The sequence below is a fragment of the Salmo salar genome, chromosome ssa27 (assembly GCF_905237065.1).
Source record: "Salmo salar chromosome ssa27, Ssal_v3.1, whole genome shotgun sequence".
NCBI lineage: Eukaryota > Metazoa > Chordata > Actinopteri > Salmoniformes > Salmonidae > Salmo > Salmo salar.
In genome coordinates this window covers 20,122,045-20,149,952 of record NC_059468.1, presented here as the reverse complement: position 1 = coordinate 20,149,952, position 27,908 = coordinate 20,122,045, and the positions used below count along the sequence as shown (strand labels likewise).

Sequence of the window (27,908 nt, the reverse complement as noted above, 5' to 3'; positions counted from 1 at the left end):
ACAAAAATAGGTATTTCAGATGGTGTGCAGTGTAGCTTTGACTAAACCCCTAAAAGCCAATTAGACTAGTGTTCAGCAATAATTCATCTTCACAAGATGGCGCTATAGCACAGTTATATCCAGGAGCTATAGCGTATACATTTATCTGCCAAAACAATAGAAACGGTTGAGTAAATAAGGAAAACAAAGTAGTTGAAAGCAGGTGCGATTCCTGAGTTAAATAATCAGTTAACAGCCCATCTTACTTTCCGTCATGTATAAATTACTTGGCAGGCCATTATTTTGGCTACAATGGCTATGCTACCGGCCATAGGATGACAATGCCCCCATCCACAGGGCACGAGTGGTCACTGAATGGTTGATGAGCATGAAAACGATGTAAACCATATGCCATGGCCGTCTCAGGCATCAGATCTCAACCTCATGCCACCGTGCATTGAAATTGCTCTGGCTCGTGGTGGCCCATGTCGGTGTTTCCTTTATTTTGGCAGTTACCGGTCGTTGACTTCACGGTTGACTGAGTTGATTCTGGGCGGAAAGAGGAAGCTGGATCAGTAGGCTGCTAGGGTGACTGCGATGTAGCAGCACTGTAACGGAGGAATCGGGATTGAAACAGAATAAACAAAGCGGAAGACATTTTCTAAAGGCACACGAATTTGTAGTTATTTTTGACTGCATTTACGTGGTTAACTTTCAAAACTGTGAGTAGCTAGGGATTGTTATTGAAACGTGGCAACATTTCTGTGCTGCGTCTGCTGAATGAGTGCTTCTTAGTAGCAACAAGTTAAATCGTTTGATGATAGCCTAAACTCGCTGAGGAATGCCGAGATTGTAGTTGACTTTGTATTGGGCTACTGTAGTTTCAAACCGTTTAACCAAATATCCGTTAATCTCATTAATCTCAACAAAATGAAATGCGTTTGTAGCTGCTGTCGTGATAGCCTACTGTTACTTGATACATTTTCTAACCCTCTACTTCTCCTTTCAATGGCAACCCAGTGAGTGTGACACCTTTGTTACCATGTATGAGGATGAATGAGACCATGCTCTTTGTGGAGGAAGAAGAGGTGGACAAGACAAATCAGCAGGTTGACGAGGACAATGTCTCCAGGAAGATGGTTACTGTCGACTGGGACCAATGGGACAAGCTACTGCTGCCCTCTACACTGGACTCTGGTGTGCACAGTCTGGACACAGTGTATGACAGAACCACTGTGATGATTGAACAAGACCCAGTGGGTTCTAGAACTGACAACAAAGAGGAAGAAGAGGACCTGATGATGTATCTAGATGAGGGATTTGAGACGGAGGACCGTGGAGGTCTGGAAGACCACTGGGAGGCCATGTCACAGGGGTACGTCCACCACACCATCTCCCAGGACCAGATCCAGTTCACCATCAACCCTGGTTCCACACCCATGCCCCGGCACATCCAGGGGGCCACCATCACACTGCACTCTGAGTGCCCAGATACCCACCACAGCGAGGTAAGCCTTGATATCCAAAGACCTGAATACTTGTGTTAGCTCCTTGAGTTTATTCCTGGGCTTTAGCCCAGTGGGCTAATCCCTGGTTCAACCCCGGTCGGTCACATAAGCCTGTTTTGATATCGGAGCATGTTCTGTATTTATTTGGATATGTTATCAGGAAAACTCACTCCTGGAATTCTGATTGTGAGGAGGAGAGGCATCATTGCTCATTCACGTACAGGGCATTTGCAAAGTATTCAGACCCTTTGACTTTTTCTGAATGTTGTTACGTTACAGCATTATTCTAAAATAGTATATATTTTTTTATCCACCCTCAATCTACACACAATACTCCACAATGACAAAGCAAATAGTTTTTTTTTTTTTTTTTCTTCATTTTTCAAATTTATAAAAAATAAATAACGGAAATGACATTTACAAAAGTATTCAGACCCTTTACTCAGTACTTTGTTGAAGCACCTTTGGCAGGGATTACAGTATTGAGCGTTCTTGCGTATGATGCTACAAGCTTGGCACACCTGTATTTGGGGAGTTTCTCCCATTCTTCTTTGCAGATCCTCTCCAGTTGTGTCAGGTTGGATGGGGAGCGTTGCTGCACAGCTATTTTCATGTTTCTCCAAAGATGTTCGATTGTGATCAATTCCGGGCTCTGGCATTCAGATTCTTGTCCAGAAGCCACTCCTGCGTTGTCTTGGCTGAGTGCTTAGGGTCGTTGTCCTGTTGGAAGGTGAACCTTCGCCCCAGTCTGAGGTCCTGAGCGCTCTAGAGCAGGTTTCCATCAATGATCTCACTGTACTTTGCTCCGTTATCTTTCCCTCCATCCTGACTAGTCTCCCAGTCCCTGCCGCTGAAAAACGTTCCTACAGTATGATGCTGCCACTACCATGGTTCACCGTAGGGATGGTGACAGGTTTCCTCCAGACATGATGCTTGGCATTCAGGCCAAAGAGTTCAATCTTGGTTTCATCAAACCAGAGAATCTTGTTTCTCATGGTCTGAGAGTCCTTTAGGTGCCTTTTGGCAAACTCCAAGTGGGCTGTCATGTGCCTTTTACTGAGGAGTGGCTTCCATCTGGCCACCACCAATCAGGCCTTTATGGTAGAGTGCTGCAGAGATGGTTGTCCTTCTGGAAGGTTCTCCCATCTCCACAGAGGAACACTGGAGCAATGTCAGAGTGACGTTCGGGTTCTTGATCAGCTCCCTGACCGAGGCCCTTCTACCCCGATTGCTCAGCTTAGCATGGCGGCCAGCTCTAGGAAATAACTTGGTGATTCCAAACTTCTTCTTTAAGAATGATGTAGGTCACCACACCATGTTCTTGGGGACCTTCAATGCTGCAGAAGTGTTTTGGTACCCTCCCCAGATCTGTGCCTCGACACAATCCTGCCTCGGAGCTCTACGGACAATTCTTTCGACCTCATGGCTTGGTTTTTGCTCTGACATGAACTGTCGACTGTGGGACCTTATAAATACAGGTGTGTGCCTTTCCAAATAATGTCCAATCAATAGAATTTACCACAGGTGAACTCCAATCAAGTTGTAGAAACATCTCAAGGAAGATCAATGGAAACAGGATGCACCTGAGCTCAATTTAGATTCTCATAGAAAAGGGTCTGAATACTTATGTAAATAAGGTATTTCTGTTTTAAATTAGAATAAATTAGCAACATTTTATAAAAAACTGTTTTTGCTTTGTCATTATGGGATATTTTGTGTAGCTTGATGACGATTTTTATTTATTTAATCAATTTTATAATAAGGCTGTAACGTAAAAAAAATGTGGAGAAAGGGAAGGGGTCTGAATACTTTCCGAATGTACTGTATATTTTCTACTGTCCCGGTCATGATGTCCTGAAGGATGTTACAAGGTTATAGATAGTCAGAGAGCCATTTTGTAGTCGAGAGTGCAGGCCTCAACCCTTAGGGCAAACATGACAGGCTTACATGTGATGATCATGTGATGTGTATTCTCTGAATAACTGAGACAGACCCTTTTCAGCATATCACATATACACTCTTAGAAAAGGGGTACCAAAAGGGTTTTTCGGCTGTCCCCATAGGATAATACTTTTTGGTTCCAGGTAGAACCCTTTTGTGGAAAGGGTCGTTCATGGATCCCAAAAGGGTTCTACCTGGAACCAAAAAGGGCTATTCAAAGGGTTCTCCTATGGGGACGGCCAAAGAACCATTTTACTTTCTATATAGCGCCGTTCTAAGAGTGTATAACATGTAGAAGGGAGTAAGAAGTCCCTGAGGTCATTCAGTCGCAGCATCACAGAGACGATAAACCGCTAGGTTAGCAGCAGCAGAACTGGATTGTGTGACGGCGACAAGCCAACTGTTATGATGAAGTCAGTGAGTGAGAGGAAGAGACAGGAGAGGAGATTGGTTTGGGGTGGGGAAATTGGGCCAGGGAGCTAGCTGTGATGCTTCTGTTTTCCTTCATCAGCCTCTCTCCCATCCAGAACCACAGAGTCATTATATTCAAGGTCTCTGCAGATGTCAAGATGAGATGATTTTCTCATGCTTTATAGCCTCTTGGTTCTCTTTCTGTGAAGTTAATTAGGTCTCCTTCATAAATGTGCACTTCAATCTTCTCATACAAACCAATACAGCTGATTCATTTCCAGACTTGATGTATAGTAATCTTTGTGAAGTGTTACATACCGGTACTAAAAACACTTCCTACATGTTAAACTTATGTTTATGCATATGGTGGTGTTCCATCTTGTTGACAGTTTATATAATGACCACAACTCTCTGCCCGTCTGTTCTGCAGGTAAAGCGTTACCAGTGTCTATACGAGGACTGTAGTCGTACCTACAGCACAGCAGGGAACCTGCGGACTCACCAGAAGAGACACAGAGGAGAACACACGTTTGTCTGCAACCAGTTGGGCTGTGACAAGGCCTTCCTCACCTCCTACAGTCTGAAGATCCACGTCCGCGTTCACACCAAGGAGAAACCCTTCGAGTGTGACCAACAGGGCTGTGAGAAGGCCTACAACACACTGTACAGGTAAGAGTTAGACCAGTGTTTTCCCTTCCATTGAATAGGTGGGGCAGATACCTGCTAGGTTGGGGTTTCTCCGCCACATCTATTTAGTTCATATATTATTTACAGGCCCACTGGCACCAAAATTGTCAACTGAAGGAATCGCAGCCAAGTTATTGTTGCGGGTAGACTTCCTGCCATGGGTCAAGACATGTGTCACGTGATGATGTTTCATCAGTCATAAGTTGGGCGCTCTCCTGACCCCCTGACCTCAAAGTTCATTTCCACAGCTTAGTGGCCTTTGGTATGCTGACCCCAAGTCAAGCCACAACTCACAGTGACTATGCTGGTGTGTTGATCTGCAAACATCAGCCGTGTTTGTTTCTCTCTGTTGTGTTTGTGTTGATGTGCAGGCTGAAAGCCCACCAGAGACTGCACACAGGGAACACGTTTAACTGCGAGTCGGACGGATGCACCAAGTACTTCACCACTCTGAGTGACCTGAGGAAACACATCCGGACACACTCCAAGGAGAGGCCCTTCAGGTGAGCTCACAATGAATGGCTGAAGTATGCAGTGGGTTGAAAGGACTAACTAATTCATGAACGAATGAATGAATAAATGAGCACGGTTACATGCACACAATGTGATTATTGGAGATAGTCAGGTTAATATAATAGTTTGATTCAATTTTTACATCCATTGCAAGAAAACCGATTTCCCTACATGGACACATCTGAAATTAGGTGACTGATGGGACTTTTGATAAATGCTGAAAATCGTCAATCAAAATAAACGTTCTACCACAGTGACCATGTTATTTCTGAGAAGACTATTAGATTCTGAGTTCGGACATATAAAGTTTATGTGAAAACTATTTATAAGACGCACACTTTCAGTTTTTCCGAACTCCCTTCACTCGCACAGATCACATAAACCACTGGAACGTCGATTAAGCTGTTTACATTCCTAATAATTCTAAAGATTGCTCAGAAAACCAGGTGTTGTAATCAGCGTATGCTTACTTTGATTATGACCGATTTAAGAAAAGCAGAGTAAGGTGTTTACATGACTGTCATACTCTCAGGTATGGAGGTAAGACCCAGATGCAGACCACGTAGAATAAACAATAGTTTAATATTCCAACAGGGGCAGGTAATAGACAGGTCAAGGCAGGCAGGGGTCAGTGAACCAGAGGTGGGGCAACGGTACCGCGTGGCAGGCAGGGTCAGGGTAAGGCAGTGTTCAGGCAAATCAAAATCAAATCAAATGTATTTATATAGCCCTTCGTACATCAGCTGATATCTCAAAGTGCTGTACAGAAACCCAGCCTAAAACCCCAAACAGCAAGCAATGCATGTGAAAGAAGCACGGTGGCTAGGAAAAACTCCCTAGGAAAAACTCCCTAGAAAGGCCAAAAACCTAGGAAGAAACCTAGAGAGGAACCAGGCTATGAGGGGTGGCCAGTCCTCTTCTGGCTGTGCCGGGTGGATATTATAACAGAACATGGTCAAGATGTTAAAATGTTCAAAAATGAACAGCATGGTCAAATAATAATAATCATAGTAGTTGTCGATGGTGCAACAAGCACGTCCGGTGAACAGGTCAGGTGGGCTTGGAGTCAGGACAGGCAAGGGGCGAGAAAAGAGAGACTGGAAAAAGCAGGAGCTGAGACACAAAACGCTGGTTGACTTGAACAAACAAGACGAACTGGCAACAGACAAACAGAGAACACAGGTATAAATACACGGGAAGATGGGCGACACCTGGAGGGGGCTGGAGACAATCATAAAGACAGGTGACACAGATCAGGGTGTGACAATACTCGGCCGTAATCGGTTTAATATTGCATTATTAGTGTGCATGTAAACGAACTGAATGAACGCACAAATAATTGAACATAACTGAACTTAGTGTTGTTTTCTTCCCAGGTGTGACCATCCTGGCTGTTACAAGGCGTTCACCTCTAGTGACCATCTCCAAACACACATCCTGGGACAAATGGGTGAAGGTGAGGTGGTGATACACAGCTAACTCCTTGAGCTCAAACCCTGTCTATTTTAAAATGAGACTAGGGGGAGTTGAAAACAATACATTCTAGCACGTCTTTCTTTCCTCCCCGCTACGTTTTATTGAGTGTTGTTAATGGGGTATGGCTTCCTCTGCTGAGTCAGATTCTCAGACAGGTGTGTGTTGAAAACATCCAAGTTTATTTCAGCCCAGTAGATGGGCCTCAGCACTGCTCAGCTCCCCAGCTTCTTATTGGCCCATTTATTCTCGCAACGCCCTGTCAGCGAATCCTGATGAGCCTATTTATCTGCATCCAACAGAGTGCTGAGATCACACACACACACACACACAAAACAGTCCCAAAGATCCAAACCCAGTCCATCTAGCACTCCAGACAGGCTCAAACAAACACTCATATATTTGTAGGATTTCAAAATACTTTTTGAACCCAGGTCTGATTGCTGTTGTTGTGGTGAAGCTATTAATGCTGCTGTTGTTGTGGTGAAGCTATTAATACTGCTGTTGTTGTGGTGGTGGAGCTATTAATACTGCTGTTGTTGTGGTGGTGGAGCTATTAATACTGCTGCTGTTGTGGTGGTGGAGCTATTAATACTGCTGTTGGTGTTGTGGTGGAGCTATTAATACTACTGTTGGTGTTGTGGTGGAGCTATTAATACTGCTGTTGTTGTGGTGGCGCTATTAATACTGCTGTTGTTGTTGTGGTGGCGCTATTAATACTGCTGTTGTTGTTGTGGTGGCGCTATTAATACTGCTGTTGTTGTTGTGGTGGCGCTATTAATACTGCTGTTGTTGTTGTGGTGGCGCTATTAATACTGCTGTTGTGGTGGTGGAGCTATTAATACTGCTGTTGTGGTGGTGGAGCTATTAATACTGCTGTTGTGGTGGTGGAGCTATTAATACTGCTGTTGTGGTGGTGGAGCTATTAATACTGCTGTTGTTGTGGTGGTGGAGCTATTAATACTGCTGTTGTTGTGGTGGTGGAGCTATTAATACTGCTGTTGTTGTGGTGGTGGAGCTATTAATACTGCTGTTGTTGTGGTGGTGGAGCTATTAATACTGCTGTTGTGGTGGTGGTGGAGCTATTAATACTGCTGCTGTTGTGGTGGTGGAGCTATTAATACTGCTGCTGTTGTGGTGGTGGAGCTATTAATACTACTGTTGTTGTTGTGGTGGAGCTATTAATACTACTGTTGTTGTTGTGGTGGTGGAGCTATTAATACTGCTGTTGTTGTTGTGGTGGCGCTATTAATACTGCTGTTGTTGTTGTGGTGGCGCTATTAATACTGCTGTTGTGGTGGAGCTATTAATACTGCTGTTGTGGTGGAGCTATTAATACTGTTGTTGTTGTGGTTTAGCCTCTAATACTGCTGCTGCAGGTTCCTCTGCGGCCCAGTTCTGCTCACTCACTTACACACACACTTCTCACACTCCATTCTAACTATAACACTGTAATTTGTCTTTCTAGCCTGTTCCTCTGATACCAGAGAACCAACAAACTTCCTCCCTCTGAGGAGCTATGAGTCTCAGATGGGGTTTAGATCCATTACATGTGATCTGTGAATGCAACTCACACTGTCAGAGGCTGAGGAAATCTATCTGCCTGCTTTTTGGGTTGGCTTCCCAGTGGGGGTTTCCATATGAATCCTGCAGAACTGCTTGTGTCTGTAGCCAGGACTTTTCTCAGTGTGTGTATGTGTGCCTGTTTGTCAAACAACGCTAGTGGCTTGAACCTCCTTGCCCCCCCCCCAAAAATATAAAACACAGGCCTCAAGGAACTACATCAGCATAAAGTCATGTTATTAATGATCATTGTCGTTATGCATGGACTTGGATATTGCTGAGCGTATTTCTATATCCTGCCCCTTCACCCATGAGGCTAAGAGTTGTGGACTCAAATGACCTTTCTCCAAGCCAGGACTATATCTCAAATTCTTATGGGTTGTAGCAATAGGGTTGGCTGCTGTATAAGAGAGACCTATAAAAGTAATATCTGTGTGTGTTTTCTGCTAGGCGAGCCACCCCTCCTTCAGGTGGACACAGACGGTGATAACTCCCTAAGCCCCTCCAACAGTCCGAGGGACAACATCAAAGGTCACGACCCTGGACCATCAGCTGACATAATTCACAGCCACTCCCACTCAGACGTGAGTCTGAGAAAAAACACACTTATTAATGATGTTTTGACAATGACATATTTCATCTGTTTCTGTCTCACACGGTATGTGTCTAGACTTACTGATCAAATATCCATGCAATCAATAGATTTTCTCTGTATTTTTCTGTCTTTTTAAATCTGTTCTCAATATGCGGCGCTCTCTAGTCATCTCTTATAATTAATCAATAATCATGTTTTGAAACACAGGATTTGAATCCTCGTTCCCCATGTCTCAGTGATATGAGCCTGATTTCCACTGATTCTCAGCTCCGAGAAAGTAATGTAAGTAAATTTAACTCTTTTTTTTTTTCCTTTTTTTCCCCCCACGTTTTCAATAGCACACACTGTCTGAATAAACATCCATGCAATATGGCTTAGAAGAAGACATACACTCACAGGCCAGTTTAATAGGTACACCACTCCGTTCACGAAAATGGATCTTTCCTACAGAAAATGAGTCACATGGCCGTGGCTTGCTATATAAAGCAGGCAGACAGGCATCGACGCATTCAGTTACTGTTTGATTGAACGTTAGAATGGGCAAAACAAGTGACCTAAGCGACTTTGATCGTCGGTGCCAGACTCGCCGGTTCCAGTATCTCAGAAATGACTGGCCTCCTGGGCTTTTCACGCACGACAGTGTCTAGGGTTTACCGAGAACGATGTGACAAACAAAAAACATCCAGTCAGTGGCAGTCCTGTGGTCGAAAACAGCTCGTTGATGAGAGCGATCGAGCGGAGAATGGCAAGAATGGTGCAAGCTAACAGGCGGGCCACAAACATGAAAATATCGGCGCAGAACGGCATCTCGGAACGCACAACTGGTTGATCCTTCTCCTATCAGCTAAAAACAGGAAGAAGCGGCTCCAGAGGGCATGCGATCACCAATACTGGACTATTGAGGAGTGGATAAACATTGTCTGGAACATGACAGTTTACTAGAGTGGCCTGTTCAGTCCCCACACCTCAACCCAAATAGAACATCTTTGGGATGTGAGAGAGAACAGGCTGTTGGCAGCATGAATGTACCACTGTCCAATCTGCAGCAACTGCGTAATGCCATTGTGTCAGCATGGACCAACATCCCTGTGTAATGTTTCTGACGCTTTGTAGAATGCCCCCCAAAATTCAGGCTGTTCTGGAGGAAAGGGGGGTCCGACCCGATACTAGATGGGTGTACCAGATAAACTGGCGTGTGTGTGTGTGTATACAGTTAGCCCTTTGCTATTGGCTATACAGACGCTATTAGAGACTACAGGCATGTCTCAGGGCTAATTGTATACATGTACAGTGAGGGGGGGGGTATTTGATCCCCTGCTGATTTTGTACGTTTGCCCACTGACAAAGAAATGATCCGTCTATAATTTTAATGGTAGGTTTATTTGAACAGTGAGAGACAGAATAACAACAAAAAATCCAGAAAAACGCATGTCAAAAATGTTATAAATTGATTTGCATTTTAATGAGGGAAATAAGTATTTGACCCCCTCTCAATCAGAAAGATGTATGGCTCCCAGGTGTGAGATTAGGAGCGCACTCTTAAAGGGAGTGCTCCTAATCTCAGTTTGTTACCTGTACAAAAGACACCTGTCCACAGAAGCCATCAATCATTCATATTCCAAACGCTCCACCATGGCCAAGACCGAAGAGCTCTCAAAGGATGTCAGGGAAAAGATTGTAGACCTACACATGGCTGGAATGGGCTACAAGACCATCGCCAAGCAGCTTGGTGAGAAGGTGACAACAGTTGGTGCGATCATTCGCAAATGGAAGAAACACAAAAGAACTGTCAATCTCCCTCGGCCTGGGATTCCATGCAAGATCTCACCTCGTGGAGTTGCAATGATCATGAGAACGGTGAGGAATCAGCCCAGAACTACACAGGAGGATCTTGTCAATGATCTCAAGGCAGCTGGAACCATAGTCACCAAGAAAACAATTAGTAACACATTACGCCGTGGGGGACTGAAATCCTGCAGCGCCCGCAAGGTCCCCCTGCTCAAGAAAGCACATATACATGCCTGTCTGAAGTTTGCCAATGAACATCTGAATGATTCAGAGGACAAATGGGTGAAAGCATTGTGGTCAGATGAGACCAAAATGGAGCTCTTGGCATCAACTCAACTCGACGTGTTTGAAGGAGGAGGAATGCTGCCTATGACCCCAAGAACACCATCCCCACCGTCAAACATGGAGGTGGAAACATTATGCTTTGGGGGTGTTTTTCTGCTAAGGGAACAGGACAACTTCACCGCATCAAAGGGACGATGGACGGGGCCATGTACCGTCAAATCTTGGGTGAGAACCTCCTTCCCTCAGCCAGGGCTTTGAAAATGGGTCGTGGATGGGTATTCCATCATGACAATGACCCAAAACACACGGCCAAGGCAACAAAGGAGTGGCTCAAGAAGAAGCACATTAAGGTCCTGGAGTGGCCTAGCCAGTCTCCAGTCCTTAATCCCATAGAAAATCTGTGGAGGGAGCTGAAGGTTCGAGTTGCCAAACGTCAGCCTCGAAACCTTAATGACTTGGAGAAGATCTGCAAAGAGGAATGGGACACAATTTATCCTGAGATGTGTGCTAACCTGGTGGCCAACTACAAGAAACGTCTGACCTCTGTGATTGCCAACAAGGGTTTTGCCACCAAGTACTAAGTCATGTTTTGCAGAGGGGTCAAATACTTTTTTCCCTCATTAAAATGCAAATCAATTCATAACATTTTTGACATGCATTTTTCTGGATTTTTTTGTTGTTATTCTGTCTCTCACTGTTCAAATAAACCTACCCTTAAAATTATAGACTTTGTCAGTGGGCAAACGTACAAAATCAGCAGGGGATCAAATACTTTTTTCCCTCACTGTATAAGTTGTGCATACTGTATGGTAAATGTAGCAATGGTAACTAAGACATGTGCTGTATATGTTTTGCCTGTTAGACTAACGTTACTCTGCTGTTGTCTTGTCCCTGTGGCAGTCTGATGCCCTGGACCTGGTGTTTGAGTTGCTGTTTCAAGACAAGCCACAGGGTGAGTACTGTGCTATGTTTTGGTGAACAAGTGCTTTGTGGTCTAAATGCCTTGTCTCCTGTTAAGCCCTTAAAAACCTTTTTTATCTGTCCCCATTTTATCCAGATGTGTCATCGGTGGCAGTGCCCTCGTGTAGTTTGGAGAACCCAACTCTAACCGTGGTGCTTCCAGAAGCATCTCCCTCTTTCATTTCTTCCTGTCCTGAACCCTCTGACTCTACCCCTAGTGAACCCTGTCCTGTACCCCTCACCCCTGGGTGTATCCCTAGTGAACCCCATCCTGTACCCCAGCCCACTGCTCTCCTCACCCCTGGTGAACCCTGTCCAGTTCCTGTCTCTCCATTGATCAGTGATACACCTAAACATGAGGTGAATCCACAACAGCCATCCAATCAGAGCCTACTACAACAGCCAGCCGCATCCCTCCATTCCCAACCAGGCTCCACCCAGAGCGTACTACTACAGCCAACCAGCACCCTCCATTCCCATCCAGGCTCCACCCAGAGCGTACTACTACAGCCAACCACCACCCTCCATTCCCATCCAGGCTCCACCCAGAGCGTACTACTACAGCCAACCACCACCCTCCATTCCCATCCAGGCTCCACCCAGAGCGTACTACTACAGCCAGCTGCCATGTCCTCCATCTATTCTCAACCAGGCCCATACCCTCCACCCCCCAGCTCCTCCCTCCAGGCCCCACTAACACCCCTCTCCCTGGGGTACTCTACACCTCCTACAGTCCCTGCCCACAGTACCATCCAGCCCATCACCTTGTCCACTCAGAACCTCCAGTGGCTGTTGAACAGTGTCAATGACCTGAGGCAGCAGGACATGCAGACACAGCTCTCCGTGAGTCATCATTAACAACTTACTAATAGATTATTATAATTAATACAAGTCAGGCCCATAAGTTAGAAGCAGATAATACGTTTTTCTATTAGATGTTGGTCTAATAATACAACATTCTTACATGTTTTTATCGGCCAGTTTTTTTATGAATTGATCATTTGTTGTCATAGGGTATTTGTGTCATTATTCTAGATGCTTTATTGAAACCTCCTAACCTGGAGGGTAGTAAAGCCAGCTAATTAGAATATGGAGATGGCCGCAGTCCAATCATTTGGTCTTTGAATTAAAATATGGAGAGGGTCGTCCAATCATTGTCCTTTTTATTAGGATGTGGAGAGGGACTGTCCAATCATTGGCCTGCTGGATCTCATCCAGTCCAACTGTTAATTGACCTTCAGTTGTTTTAATGAAACTTTTCCTCTGTTTCGCCACGAGGCATTGACATTCTGTTAATTATATGCTGAACATGCTCTCTTCTCTTGTTCTGTTGTATTTCAGCAACAACACAGTGGCTCGACACTAGAGAAGCTCTATTTCACCACAGCAATACCAATGGGAGGGAACACAGGTCATTTATTGAAATTCATCTTATGCTTCATTATATTTACCGACATATGTCACCTCTGAATTTAGGTGTGGTTTTTACACGTATTCTACATGTTGAGCATTTCAATGTATTTGGTCGCTAAACATTATCAGTTGCAGAGCTGTAGATATTGTAATGCTAGCAACAAGACCGTATCTGTGAGGTTGTTGTACTGTACAATTTGTATGGATATATTCACTTTTAAAAACATAATTTGACATCCCCTCTGTCTTGTCTGCTAGGGACAGCTCTGCAGCAGATAGGCCTGAGTCTGCCTGTCATCGTAATTAGACAGGGAGAGTCATGCCAGTGTCGGTGCCCCTGCAGAGACGGCAGCACAGCATCAGACACAGAGAAACAGACTGGTGCCCAGTTCTAGCAGCCCCAGGACCCATCAACCCAGGACCCGTCCCCTCAGCCCCAGGACCCGCCCCCTCAGCCCCAGGACCCGCCCCCTCAGCCCCAGGACCCGCCCCCTCAGCCCCAGGACCCAGCCCCCTCAGCCCCAGGACCCAGCCCCCTCAGCCCCAGGACCCAGCCCCCTCAGCCCCAGGACCCAGCCCCCTCAGCCCCAGGACCCAGCCCCTCAGCCCCAGGACCCAGCCCCTCAGCCCCAGGACCCAGCCCCCTCAGCCCCAGGACCCAGCCCCTCAGCCCCAGGACCCAGCCCCTCAGCCCCAGGACCCAGCCCCCTCAGCCCCAGGACCCAGCCCCTCAGCCCCAGGACCCAGCCCCTCAGCCCCAGGACCCAGCCCCTCAGCCCCAGGACCCAGCCCCCTCAGCCCCAGGACCCAGCCCCCTCAGCCCCCCCAGCCCCTCAGCCCCCAGCCCCCTCAGCCCCAGCCCCCCAGCCCCCTCAGCCCCAGCCCCCCAGCCCCAGCCCCTCAGCCCCAGCCCCCTCAGCCCCAGCCCCCTCAGCCCCAGCCCCCTCAGCCCCAGCCCCCTCAGCCCCAGGACTCTCAGCCCCAGCCCCCTCAGCCCCAGGACTCTCAGCCCCAGCCCCCTCAGCCCCAGGACTCTCAGCCCCAGGCCCCTCAGCCCCAGCCCCCTCAGCCCCAGGACTCTCAGCCCCAGCCCCTCAGCCCCAGGACTCTGCCCAGCCCCCTCAGCCCCAGGACTCTGAGCCCCCTCAGCCCCATCCCCCTCAGCCCCCTCAGCCCCAGGACTCTCAGCCCCAGCCCCAGGACCCACCGCCCCAGCACCCACCACCCCAGCCCCAGGACCCACCGCCCCAGCACCCACCACCCCAGCCCCAGGACCCACCGCCCCAGCCCCACGACTCAGCCCCAGCCCCTCAGCCCCAGGACCCACGACTCAGCCCCAGCCCCTCAGCCCCAGGACCCACGACTCAGCCCCAGCCCCCTCAGCCCCAGGACCCACCACCTCAGCCCCAGGACTCAGCCCCAGGACCCACCACCTCAGCCCCAGGACTCAGCCTCAGCCCCAGGACCCAGCCCCTCAGGACCCAGCCCCTCAGCCCCAGGACCCAGCCCCTCAGCCCCAGGACCCAGCCCCTCAGCCCCAGGACCCACCACCCCAGCCCCCTCAGGACCCACCACCCCAGCCCCCTCAGGACCAGCCCCCTCAGCCCCAGCCCCCTCAGCCCGGCCCACCGCCCCAGCCCCAGGACCCACCGCCCCAGCCCCAGGACCCACCGCCCCAGCCCCAGGACCCACCGCCCCAGCCCCAGGACCCACCGCCCCAGCCCCTCAGCCCCAGGACCCACCACCCCAGCCCCCTCAGCCCCAGGACCCACCACCCCAGCCCCAGGACCCACCACCCCAGCCCCACGACTCAGCCCCAGGACCCACCACCTCAGCCCCAGGACCCACCACCTCAGCCCCAGGACCCACCACCTCAGCCCCAGGACCCACCACCTCAGCCCCCTCAGCCCCAGGACCCACCACCTCAGCCCCAGGACCCACCACCCCAGCCCACTCACCATAGCAGCCTCAACCTCCACCTGTACATCCCCCATGAAAAGTCAATATTTGATTTACTGGATTAACTGTTCCTGTTCCTTATCCAACTGAAGTGTCTCTATGCACTGTACTGTGTACTTAACTCTTACTGTTGTTAATACCTAGTTCAGGATCAGGTCTCCATACCCTGTCCCCATAACCTCAATCAATAGTAACCCAACCAACCCCAGACTGGTTGCTGAGGGTAGAAAGCAATCATATGCTGCATTTCAGTTTGGATCGGGTTAATTCTGGTAGCGGAATAGCGGTCTATTATGAATTGGGCTGAACAGTGGCTGGCCGCTGAATGTAGTGTGGAAAACGGTTGACTTTGAGCACAAATCCTCTGTAGCAACATTCCTCTTTACATCCAGTCCCACTGGAAACATTAAAGGTGACATTTATTTTTGATGGCGCAGAAAGAAAAAGCACTGTTGTTAAAACAGACTATCATGCAGTACTTTCATTCTGAATCTGCAAATGATCTCTGTGTATTCAAGGATGTCGAATAATGGGAGATGTAAGTAGCAAATGCTGCTCTAACAATACAGTGCAGTACATTTAGACACTAGCAAACTAACAAAGAAAAAATATTTGATTTTTCTTCAATGTTCACAATATAACTGTTTTTAACATGTCATTTTTTGATATAATGTTATCTGTAAGTGTTTTACTTACTGACATTGTGACCAGATGGACAGGTTAGCTGAGGTGTCTGCATCAGGCTCCCCGTGGAGCTCTGAAGATGAACTGGTTTTAACATGTCATTTTTTGATATAATGTTATCTGTAAGTGTTTTACTTACTGACATTGTGACCAGATGGACAGGTTAGCTGAGGTGTCTGCATCAGGCTCCCCGTGGAGCTCTGAAGATGAACTGGTTTTTTAACGTACAAAAATCCACTTGATTGTGTCTCTTTGAATGTTCTGCATTATTGAACTAGCTTAATGGGCTTCCTGTTTTTAAGTGCTTTGGTTTGGAACTCTCTGAGTGGCAGAATTCCCTCGACGACACCCCCCCGGCCAACCCTGCTGCCGTTTAGATGCATTTCCTCTCTCTCTGTATCTCGTGCCTTTATTTTTTTCTAGCGTGACTTTCTGTCCCTGGACATTAGGTTGGACAATGTTTTCATATGACCTCAATATTCTAAAAGTGTTACTGAGTTAAAAGAAGGAAATACAATTTTTTGGGTTGGCGTTTTTTCTAGCTTGCTTCTACTTAGCTTCACTCTCTCTTTGATTCTCTGTCCCGTTCTCTTCTCTCTCGCTTTCTTCATCTCTCCCCTCTCAGTTCATTGCCCTTCTACGGTTGAAATTCTGAGGTACGAACCAGTACGAACCAGGAAGCTATAATGGTATGAACGCATCATCTGATCTGTCACCTGGTACTAGAAGGATCGGTGATGATGAGGAGTGTCGGGGCCGGCCGTCACACGGTGCTGTGAAGCCTGACATTTCTAACCGCACCGCCTGGTTGGTTAGTTGGTGTTAACGGCTAATGTGCTTGGGCAGTGTGTGTGTGTGGAGCAGGACAGAGACTCAGCACTGGCCCCATGGTTTCTATTTGTCCTGAGCTGAGTGGTAAAGTAGCTAGTGCAGTGTGTTGGGAAGGGACCAGGCAGCCTGCTACGGCTTGACAATGATAGAAGTGTGTTACAGGACAGGCTCCTTCCCAGATGGTGGTTCTGACCCGTGCTGATTCGGTTGAGTCGAAACCACCCTATTTCAAACACACCAAAGATTCCCACATAGTAACCAGACAATACGTTTATTTTTCACCATTTAAAAGTAATACAGGAAAGAATAAGTCCTCAATGTCAGAAAGTCTCAAAGCTCACCCACACTACACAAACCCCAGTTGCTATATTATTACTGTGGCGTTCATCACAACAGAACTCTTCTGAAAGGAATAGACTTAAGTCACTCAAAACAGGCTATTTCTTGGCACTAACATAGGTTGACGTAAACCAACCAATGAAACTTTGTACACAAGTATTTGTGTTGTGTTTTCAGATGTAAAAAAAATAATAATAACTGGTATCGGGATGAAATTCACATCACTGGAAAAGTTCATTTGAGAGAAGAACAGAAGAGTTGACGAAAACAGAGACCGGTTCAATCATGAGTGTGCCCCCTCCCCCTAGATGCTTTTGCAGATCTGAGAGGATTGGATAGGTGTAAGCAATATAGTGGAACCTTCATCTTGCCCTCTGATAGGCCAGGTGGAATTGTTGCTAAGTCAATGGTGTGAGCAGTCTCAGTCCCATTTGCTCCAGTAAAAAGCATACGCTACTTGTATTTATTTGGACAGTGAAGATAAAATGTGTACATTTTGGCTCTATACTCCAACATTTTGGAATTGAGATCAAATGTTTCATATGAGGCGACTACGGAATGTCACCTTTTTTTTGAGGGCATTTTCATACATATCTGTTTTACAGTTTAGAAATGAAAGCACTTTTGTGTATGTAGTCCCCCCATTTGAATACAAAAATAATTCTTATAAGTATTTGGACAAAAGTGTATACCCCCCCCCAAAAAAAATGATATGCTAAGCTCTGACCATTACCAATAACAGGGGAGGTTAGCATTTTTGGGGTGGGTATGATCTTTGGTCCTCTAACTTTCTCACTCATCATTATTCAGGATATATTCATTACTATCCATAATCGTGGCAGCATCCACATTAATGTAGAAGTGTTCAGAAACATCTTCTATTCTTATTTACAATAAAAGTGACTGCAGTACATTATTCACCATTGGGCAAAACAAATTGTAACACAACCAAAACAAACTGCAAATGCATCCAACAAGTTTAGTCACTAGCTTGACGTAGTCATTGCGTGCTATGAATATAGGACCAAATACTAAACTTTTGAATACTTTAATATGCTATAAGTGAATTTGTCCAAATACTTATGAGAAGAAAAAAATGTATTTGAATGGGGAGGGGACTCGATACATTCAGGTGTTTAATTTCTAAACGGTAAAACAGATATGTATGAAAATACCATCACATAAAAGGTGACATGCTGTACTGTCACCTCATATTAAAAACATTTGATCTCAAATCCAAAATGCTGGAGTATGGGGCCAAATTAACACATTTTTGCTTCACTGTCAAAATAAATATGGTTTATATTCACAAGGACCCAGAATACCCAGCAATGAGGCCACTCCTACCCTTTTCTCACTACCATGCTGAAACAAACTGTTTTGGCTGTGCTATTTTCTTTCCATTTTTTTTTCTTTTCAGCAGTTTCCAGCAACTGTGGTGGATAGTAACCACTAACCAGGACAGCTCAGTACAGCTTGGTTTGGCTCAGCTCAATAGTGTGAAAAGCTCCTCAGTTATACTTGCTCCAGTCACACCCAAAAGGTATTATTCCCATCAACCCAGTCCAGTCAGGACTCCTGTCCTCTACATGAGCCACTTGTCTTTCTCCTTGTTGAAGTGTTCGGCCCACTTCCTGGTGAGTTCCAGGTACAGATCTGACCGGTGGGGCTGGTAGTCCAGATACAGCCGGGTCACCGTCTTCCTGGGCACCGCCTTCTCAATCTGTGTCCCCTCATGCCACTCGTTGAAGGACGTGATGGTCACGATCTCCGGCCGCACCGACAGCGCAGCCTGTAGGCTGGTCTCGTAATAGCGACCGTTGACCCTGTTCCTCGTGTTGTGGTTGTTCCATGGCCTCACTGCGGTGTCGACGTATCCCGGCCCGGCGCTGGGCACGAACAGCAGGTTGTTACCGTCACAGAAGTCCTTGACCGCCTTCCAGTTCTGGTGAGAGGAGCCGAAGGAGAAGCCGTTGGAGGCGAAGTATGTATACATGCCGTCGAAGCCACCGGCCAGGATGTCGTGTTTGTGGCGTTCCTCTACGACCAGGGCGAGGAAGACGCCGTCGTAGGGCGTGCCGCGGAGGGTGTGGGTGCCGGCGGGGTGGAGCAGGTCGGCCCAGGCCTCCGGCGGGGTCAGGTAGGAGTCGTAGATGTAGAACAGAGGAAGGATCCGCCCTTTGGTTGACCTGAAGCGGTAGAAGGCACCATGGTTCCCATACCTATGAGGTAAAGATTTTTACTTTAGTTCATGTTTACTTATGCAGCTAGTAGCTGAATTGCAGTATACATACAAATCACACTTATTTTTATAGATAAGTGAACAAGCAAGATGAAAAACATCATGACTCCATAGGTAGCCAATCTTCCACTCCCAATGTGTATCACCCACATGGGTGATTCGATTTTACAGTCAGAGATTATTATATAAGTGTGTTGTTTTTTGTTTTTTTTTACACTTGTTACAAAGCAGAAGGTTCTGCCAACACAAGGGTTCTCAATTGAGTGAAGTGCCAGATGTCTACAGAAAATGCTATTATGTGACATGGTGCTATTATTTTCAAGAGCAAATTTGGAATGTGTGAACACTGTAGATGGAGAGATCAGCATTTATAACTGTACTCCCCCCTCTATCTCTCATTCTCTCTGTGGTTTATTTTCAGGCAGATGGCTAGCACAGTTGCTTTTGCAGAAGTTGGCCTCAGTCACGATCATCACTGTTCAGTTAGCTTGACTATGATACGCTAACCCTACCGCCCTACCACAGAGGGTGTCTAAAGTTTGCGACAATGTTAAGGTGGATCACTATCATGCCTCATTATATAAAACATCTCATATTCATATTTCTGTCCTCTACTGGTCTAGCCTGGTCTTGATCTGTTGGTGCACTGTAACCGGCTCCTACAAATGTAAGATCTTAATTTGATCACCCTGTAGCAGGAGAACTTTCTTGCAATGCAGGAAATGTTAAACGTGTAGTGTATTTGAGGGTTAAAAATGCTTCTAAAGTTTGTCATTTCCACTTTGAAATTTCAAACTTGATTTTCCCTTACGAAAAGTGTATCAACCCCTACAAAAATGTCCATGCATTTTTATCCACATAATAATTCACATACCTATTGCTGCAGGATTATTTTCCTGCTGTAGCAAACTGGCACAAATGAAGGTCCTACATGGGTATAGTCGTTGTTATAAATATGTTTGGCATGACAATGACCATAGGAGTTGACAAGACTGCACAAATAGATCTGGGACCTGCAGGCTACTACTTCTCTTCCAAAGCCAAACTATTTTCAGACATTTTCCCACAGGTACTAATCTTTTAGTGGCACTATCAATTGTCTCAAGCCCTCGGAGTAATACTCTAAAAATGAAAGTGAAATCAGGACAAAGGCCGCTTTCTCTCAACTCCTTTAGACCAGAAGAAGACTCCGATTTCTCCAGATCAAAGTCACTGGAAATTGACATGGAAAGCAGAGCTCTGACCTTTGGCTTAAAGTAAGTGATAAGAACATCTTAATCTGTTTGAGAGAGAGAGAAGGGGGGAGTGAGGATGGAGATAGGGTGGAGAAATGGAGTGGCTGGCTAGAGGAAGTGGATGTACAGAACAGTTGAAGTTCAACCTGCTTGTTAACGTGTAGCTCAGTTGGTAGAGCATGGCGCTTTCAATGCCAGGGTTGTGGGTTCGGTTCCCACGGGGGACCCGTATGAAAATGTATACACTCACTACTGTAAATCGCTCTGGATTCCAGTGTCTGCTAAATGACAAAACAATGTAAATGATCTAGAGAGAGCGAGCGAGAGAAGAGGAATGGAGAGAGATATGAATTGTTTAAGACTGACCTAATTGTGAATGATGTCGTGAGAGAGAGAAGAGGACATGTTGATGCACAGGACAGTGGAAGGTCAACCTACTTGTCAATGATGTATTTGATGTTCTCGTGCATGCTGAGGTCAGTCCGTCCCTTGTACGGCTGGATGTGGAACGCCACCTGTGTGAACAGAGCACAGATACTGATCATTATAAACTCTTAATAAAGAGGACAATACTGTCTGCAGTACGCATTGTCATAGTCTTTGAAACATTAGTATACCACTTGAATGTAAACACTGTCCTGTAAATGAAGACGATATGAAAAGCAATGTTCACATTCGTTAGTATATCAGCATGTTGCCATTTGATGTATTGAAATGCAGTAAGGCATTGACTGTTCAATGCACTGGCATAGAGAAAGAATATGTACTGTCGATACCTCGCTTTCCAACAAGGTCACTGTATTTTTACACTGTTAGAAAAAAGGGTTATTCAGCTGTTCCCGTAGGATAATTCTTTCTGGTTCCAGGTAGAGCCATTTTTGGTTTCATGTAGAACCCTCTGTGGAAAGGGTTCTACATGGAACCCAAAAGGGGTTTTCAAATGGTTCTCTTATGGGGACAGCCAAAGAACCCTTTTATGTTCTAGATAGCACCTTTTTTTAAAGATTGTATTATACAGTCTGTTCTGTATATTGACTTTGTACAAACAGAATACAGACACAAAGTCTTCATGGCAGCACCTTCTCACTAAGTTAAATTCTGGGTATGTGTAAATGTACTTTGCGAATAAAGTGATTCTGATTATTGTTCATAATGAATGCATTTCGCAATGTTGTCCTCCAACTGGCATATCCATCGGTAAATAGTACACTTTTAGGAAAAGTGTTATTTAGGACCTAAAAGGGTTCTTCGGCTGTCCCAATAGGAAAACCCTTTGAATAAACCTTTTTGGTTCCAGGTAGAACCCTTACGATGTCACGCTCTGACCTAGGAGAGCTGTGTTTTCTCCGTTTAGCTAGGCCAGGGTGTGATAGGTGGGTGGGCATTCTATGTTCGGTTTTCTATGTTTTGGCAGGGTATGGTTTCCAATCAGAGGCAGGTGTCTATCGTTGTCTCTGATTGGAAGCCATACTTAGGCAGCCTGTTTTTCCTTTGTGTTTTGTGGGTAGTTATTTTCCGTTTAGTTGTAAAGTACCCGACTGAACTGTCTGCTGTCATTTTTTGGTTTAATTTGTAAGTGTTCATTCTTCTTTCATTAAAACTACAAGATGAACGTATTCCATGCTGCACCTTGGTCTACTCATTCTGACGCCTGTGACATGAGTTCCATGTAGAACCCTTTCCAGAGAGGTTTCTACATGGATCACAAAAGAGTTCTACCTGGAACCAAAAAGGGTTCTCCTCTTTTCCAAAGAGTATAGAACCTGTTCCTCAGGAAATTCATGGGCAATATGTGTTTAATCAAATGTCATGGACTCCAGTGTCCTTCCAGAATAACAGATGAAATTGACCCTATCAGACTAAAATGTCAGAGGTCTCCGGGCTGGGATCAGCCAATCAGAGATTGCCTATAACTGGCAGATCATCTATAAATCCTTCTCTGACTCCAGGGAGTGTGTGTGTGTGTGTGTGTGCGTGCGTGCGTGCGTGCATGTGCCTGCCTGCCGATGTGAGAGCTTGTATCCCAAGTGTAAAGATATAAGGTGATAGAATGGCACAGGGCAGGAGCTAAGTTCTTAAAATGAATAAAAAGACTGGAGGGAGGAAGAGGAAGAGCGAACCACTGAAGCAGAGATCCTTAGCTCCCAGCGGTCATATCCAATATCCAAACTCAGGACCTCACCCTCTCTGTCATGTCTTAAGTGATCCTCCTTTAAGAAAAGAACAGTAATTTGGAGTGATATTCCTGCCAGTGGTACTGCAGTGAACTTTATCTTCTGGAGATAATAAGCACGATACTGCTCTCTACTTTAAGGCAATAATTCTCTCTACCTTAAAGTATTATCTAAGGCCGTTTTCTCTCTGTGCCTCTGTCTTTGCTGCAACTGAGAGACAATGCCTGCCAACCTTTCAATGAACCACACAAGGGCCTTACTTGGAGATACAGTAGATGGCATACATATAAGGTCTATACATCCAACCAGGATGAAATCCCTTGAGGTTTCAAAACAATCTTTCAAGGGAGACCTGGATCTGATCCACAGTCCACATACCACACCTTGAAGGATCAACAGGGAGTCTCTCAGCATTCAAATGACTGATTGCTGAGTGACACAGATTACTGTGAATGATCCAAATGACATGAATGGGACTGTGGCAGCAGGGCTGATATAATGCTGAGTGATGGCTGCCCTCTCTCACCCCAGGGTTAGACTAGCCTGATCCCATGTCTGTTTGGGCTGTATAGCCTACACCTACGGTCATTGTCGTGACAGCACAAACAGATTTGGAACCAGGGTTAAACTGCCTGAGGACTAGGAAGTTTACCTCAGCTGCTGTAATAGCAAAAGGTCTACTTCAGCTCACCGACAACCACTGATAGAACCGTGGAGCCATGAAGGAGCGTGGCGGGCTACATAGAAAGGAAAGAACACCCACTCCCTCTCTCTGGCTCTCTTTCATAAAGAGTTTCCATGGCAACACTGTGTTTGGCACGGCAGCGACCAGGCTCACTCGCTCGCCGAGCTGTCAGTTTGTGTCTTTGCTGGTTTTGAAGTCAGAAAGGCCGAGCGGCAAGGTGAGCTGATGTGCTGTTTAATCTGTCCCTTTCCTCAGCTGAATAAACTGTGTGTGTGTGTGTGTGTGTGTGTGTGTGTACAGGAGATGAGAAGCTGTTTTTCAGTTTGTTTGTTCACACGTTGTGCTGTGTAGTGGAAACAGATTATCCTATTAGCATTCTGCCCTTAGGTGTAGCTACGCTTACTGTAAACTTACTTACTGTAAACTTACTTACTGTAAACTGGGGACGTTGATCGTTATTGAAACATCTAAATATTTAACACAGATGTTTGTTTTGTCATAGGTTTCTTTTGTGAGAAGTAATAATAAACTAGGCCTGAGGCAGTATAATGTTTACACATTAGGCTCTGTATATTCTTATTCCTGATTTAAGGTAATGATCATGTAAACAAAGTGGGTGAATGGAACAGTGAGTGTGCATATTAAAGGCTATATGAGTAGAAAAGACACACGTCGGCACAGTTGCACTGAGGAAGTATGGAAGGAAAGAGATCTCTCAGTCCCTCTTCCTCAACCTATAATTCCTGTGTGGCAGTGATTCTACAACACTGGTTGGAACAGAACATTGCAGCGTTAGCCCTCAGGTTAGTCATACAGAGATACAAACCGTTACTGTTGTGTAAGTCCCACACAGACCTACAGTACTTCTCATTATTCATTCAATTCCACACTACACACACTGTTGGAAGTAAAGTCTGCACTGTCTTCTGCCAATGTAAGCCTGCCATATTCTACATATGAAAGCGGGTGGACAGAAGAACCTTGGGCTATATTTAACTAACTGCATGCACTGTACTGCATGCTATTGGTGTGTGTGTGTGTGTGTGTGTGTGTGTGTGTGTGTGTGTGTGTGTGTGTGTGTGTGTGTGTGTGTGTGTGTGTGTGAGAGAGAGACCATTTCATGCCATGCACACAGGCCTCAGGCTGCACGATCAGCCCCAGTTATGCCTTTGAGGCCAATGCTGTGTGTGTGTGTGCGTGCGTGTACAGAACATCTCTAATTGCTTCAATAGACTGAAAGTCAAACAGTACAACAGCGCCTTGAACGGTATCCCCTGTGTTACTCCTCCGTCAATTGGAAACGGTCTTTCTTCGTTTTTAAAATACTGAAGAAAAAAAAGTCTGCCTTCAGAGGACCTTGTGAAGCACCCAAAGACTTGGGAGGTTGTTGAAGAAATGTGTTTTCTCTGACTACATCAATAATATACAAGATGGAGGAAGAAAGTGGGCTAGAACAGATGGTTTTAGGCAAAGAAAATACATTCCAAAACCAACATCCTACACTTCACCCTAAAAAAGCAATGCATTGCGTTTGTCTTCGAGGGAACACAGTGAATTTATACATACACAGTGGCTGTTTTTGGAGTGTGAATATTTCAAAGTCTATGTATTTAGTTAGGTACAAAGGCCAGGACTGATACTCACTTAGACTACCACGACAAAGGTCTAAGTTAACGTAGTCTCTTGTGACAGACTGTTGCAGAAGAATGTAGGTCTATTTTCTGAATCTCAAGTTTAGGATCTGAGTGAACAACATAACCCTTAAGCACCTACCAACCAATCATCACTGCCAGACGGCCAGTCAGCCAGCCAGGGTTGAGGCCAATTCCTTTTGAATTCAGTCCATTCCAGAAGAAAACTGAAATTCCAATGAACTGAATTGGAATGGATTCGACCCCAACCCTGTAGCCAGACATTTATGTATTCAGTAAAGCACCAGAAAGTGTGAAAACATACCGGTTCTCTCACCAGTTACCTTGATGCTGTGTCTGTGGGCAGCGTCCATCACAGCAGGCACCAGGTCTTCACATGGCTCACCATGGTTGTCTGCAATGCCAGGCGGGTACCAAGACAGAACCAGTACCCCTGGGGCGAAACAGTTAGTGAGGACAGTCTCTGGTATGACTATTGACAGAAGGGTAAGTCTATAACACATCCCCTTTCATATGAAAGCTCAAACGCATTAGGCGCACAACATTGGTGCAGATTGAATGGGGGAGTTTAAGTGAAGCTACGTCAATATTTGAGAGCTACAGTTTCATGTCCAGGACACCGCTTGATAATGATATTTCAGTTTGGATGGGTTACTGGTGCCGAAATCCCTTACCTGCTGCAGCCGCTTCAATCTGCGACATGTGTGACTCCAGCACGGCGGGGTCTCTGGAACTGTATGGTCCTAGTTCCGGGTAGAAACTCGACGCTATGTCCTCTGGAGGAGTGTGTCTTCCTTTGGCGTGGCTGGCGGCGATCTTAGGGTCCCAGTGCGGTACTAGAACATGGTCCCAGTGAATATATTTACCGTCCATCTGTGGGTTGCCGTACCATAGGTAATAGAAGATTTGTACGTCGTAGAATATACTGTAGTCACGGTCGGATTTTGTGAAGACGACTTTGGTGTCGCTGGCTAGATGGGACTGACCAGGGGAAACTACCATGTCGTTTGAAACTGGCCGTCGCCGGTCGCCTCCTCTTTCCCCCACAAACTCTCCCATTCCCGGGGCCAGGTCTGAGAAGCCCTCGCTGGGTTTCAGTGTTCTGAGGCCCATCATGGTCCCGAAGATGAAGAGGGTGAATAAGAAAAGTGCAATGAAAGCTTTCTTGCGCAACCGTGTCATTTTGGTAGCTGTCCGTAGTGCTGAAGGGAGCCTGGTAGAACGCTCTGTGCTGAGGTGCTGAGGTGAATGGACAGCCAATCCGTCGAGTGCTTTCGTCGAAACTATAGCGTCGTTAGAGCTATGTCAGTCTCTTCCATCAACATGTGAAGTCTTCAAGTATACACACTTGGCATGAGAAAAATGTGGGAAAAGCCACGCAATCTCTACAGAGGTTTGTGCGTTTCGTCGTAGAGTTCAGTGCCAGCGTTCGTGGCTTGAGTTCGATGTCTGACTTGGAACGCAAAGAATCAAATGCATGTCCCTTCAAACATCTAAGATATAGCCTGTCAAAGCATCATCATTTCCTGGTAATGTGTTTTGAAACGAATCTCTTCTTTGTGTTTAGTTTTCTGCTTCTATCCACGAATAGCATATATGTCTCTAGCATTAAGGTTTAGCTTCACCTAACGACTGACTGTCATTACCATTTCAGGGCATCGTCATATTAGGGTTTTTATGCTTTCCGACCGCCGAGAGTTCATTTGTGGATTCCACTGAGAGAAACAGAGAAAGCATGTCGCTCTGTTCGCATTTCAAAAGCCAATCTCTCGAGTTTTTTTTTCAAACTGTGCCTCCACACTCCCAGCTGCTCTTCTAGACTGTTAATTCATCACAGAGTTCGCAGCACAGTTACCTTTGTCTTCTGCAATTGCTCTCCGCTCGCGTGCTACCCCTACCCCTTGTTTATCCGCGTCTCTTATCTACCTTGATTATGCATTTGAACCTGCTCTTCCGGGAGCAAACCGTTATAATCCATCACATTTTCAGAACGGTAGAATTGGTCGACATTTAATAGTCTGCGCTAGGTCGATTTGCGGTTTTAGGCAGACCGTTTTTCTATCTATCGTTTTCTCGCCACACACAGCAGGAGAAGGAGGAGGAGGCTGAGCACAGCGCTCGATGGTGCGATGCGGGGGCGAGCAGAGTGGGAGGGATTAACCCTGGTTTTAAAATCTATGGATTTACCCCGCGCACTGCCTTGAGAGGAAAACAGACCGCGCGTGGAACCAATGGGTAGCCTATATGGTTACTTTAACTCAGTATCTATGGATAGAAGTAGGCTACGTTGCATTCTCTTGCTGTCCTTCTATTTCAAAAGATCCTCCTATTTCAAAGCCTTTCTCTCACGGATCAGTTGCCTGTTCACACTATAGGCTATGTGGGCTATATGTTACAATATGGACACATTGACTTACATCTACTATTTATTGAACAAAAGAGATTCAACTTGTACGATTTTGTCTTTATGATACAGCCTATGGCGAGAGGCTATAGAACACACTTTGTCAGTATATGACAGTGGAGAGTGAAAGCGATGACATTTGAATAAAGATAAAATAACAGAGGGCTAAGGGCCCTTGTGTGGCCCCAGTTGAGCGCCTTTTCAGATGTATTTTGTTCCTTGCCAATAAAACAACAGCAAAAAAATCTGAATCATAAATCTTTGAAATAGCCTACTTCTGCTTGATCATTATTGCTTTTCACACAGGAGATTTCCAATTCCACGAAGCATCGGTGGGCTGAGTAGGCTTATGTCGAAAACATTACAACATTTAAATATGTAGAAGCTTTGAAGTGAACGGTTGAGATGAAAGATGATGCCACCCACTACATCCTTTTGGACGAGCTAGAAGCCCTGGCAAGATTAGCTCCTGGGAGGCAGATAAATACCCACTCACACGGTGGATTAGAGCCGCAGCACCGGCAGCTGGCACTGGGAACCGGAGTGGACACCCACGGCTAGGATCTTCTCCTCGAATCAAGCCCACT

General features: G+C 46.0%; 2 protein-coding genes across 3 annotated transcripts; one reads left to right on the top strand and one right to left on the bottom strand.

Annotated features, from left to right (window-relative positions):
- The first annotated feature begins 406 nt into the window (after positions 1-406).
- Positions 407-13,600, top strand: LOC106588662 (metal regulatory transcription factor 1). 2 transcript variants are annotated; one of them, XM_014177867.2, is made up of 11 exons: positions 407-701; positions 1,000-1,487; positions 4,270-4,508; positions 4,898-5,029; positions 6,416-6,495; positions 8,526-8,659; positions 8,878-8,952; positions 11,644-11,695; positions 11,801-12,546; positions 13,045-13,114; positions 13,381-13,600. In XM_014177867.2, exons 2-11 carry the CDS (start codon positions 1,026-1,028, stop codon positions 13,509-13,511), a joined length of 2,121 nt encoding a protein of 706 aa, XP_014033342.2. In that variant the 5' UTR covers positions 407-701; positions 1,000-1,025; the 3' UTR covers positions 13,512-13,600. The 2 variants fall into 2 exon arrangements, with proteins under 2 accessions (XP_014033342.2, XP_014033341.2); XM_014177866.2 differs by having other exon boundaries at positions 408-701; positions 13,375-13,598.
- Positions 13,601-16,845: 3,245 nt separating this feature from the next.
- LOC106588663 (glycoprotein endo-alpha-1,2-mannosidase-like protein) lies at positions 16,846-27,013 on the bottom strand. Its single transcript, XM_014177868.2, has 4 exons — positions 25,592-27,013; positions 25,241-25,350; positions 20,845-20,921; positions 16,846-19,151 (listed from the first exon to the last, which is right to left on the bottom strand). The coding sequence occupies exons 1-4, from the start codon at positions 26,097-26,099 to the stop codon at positions 18,515-18,517; spliced, it is 1,332 nt and encodes a 443-aa protein (XP_014033343.1). The 5' UTR covers positions 26,100-27,013; the 3' UTR covers positions 16,846-18,514.
- Positions 27,014-27,908: the final 895 nt, after the last annotated feature.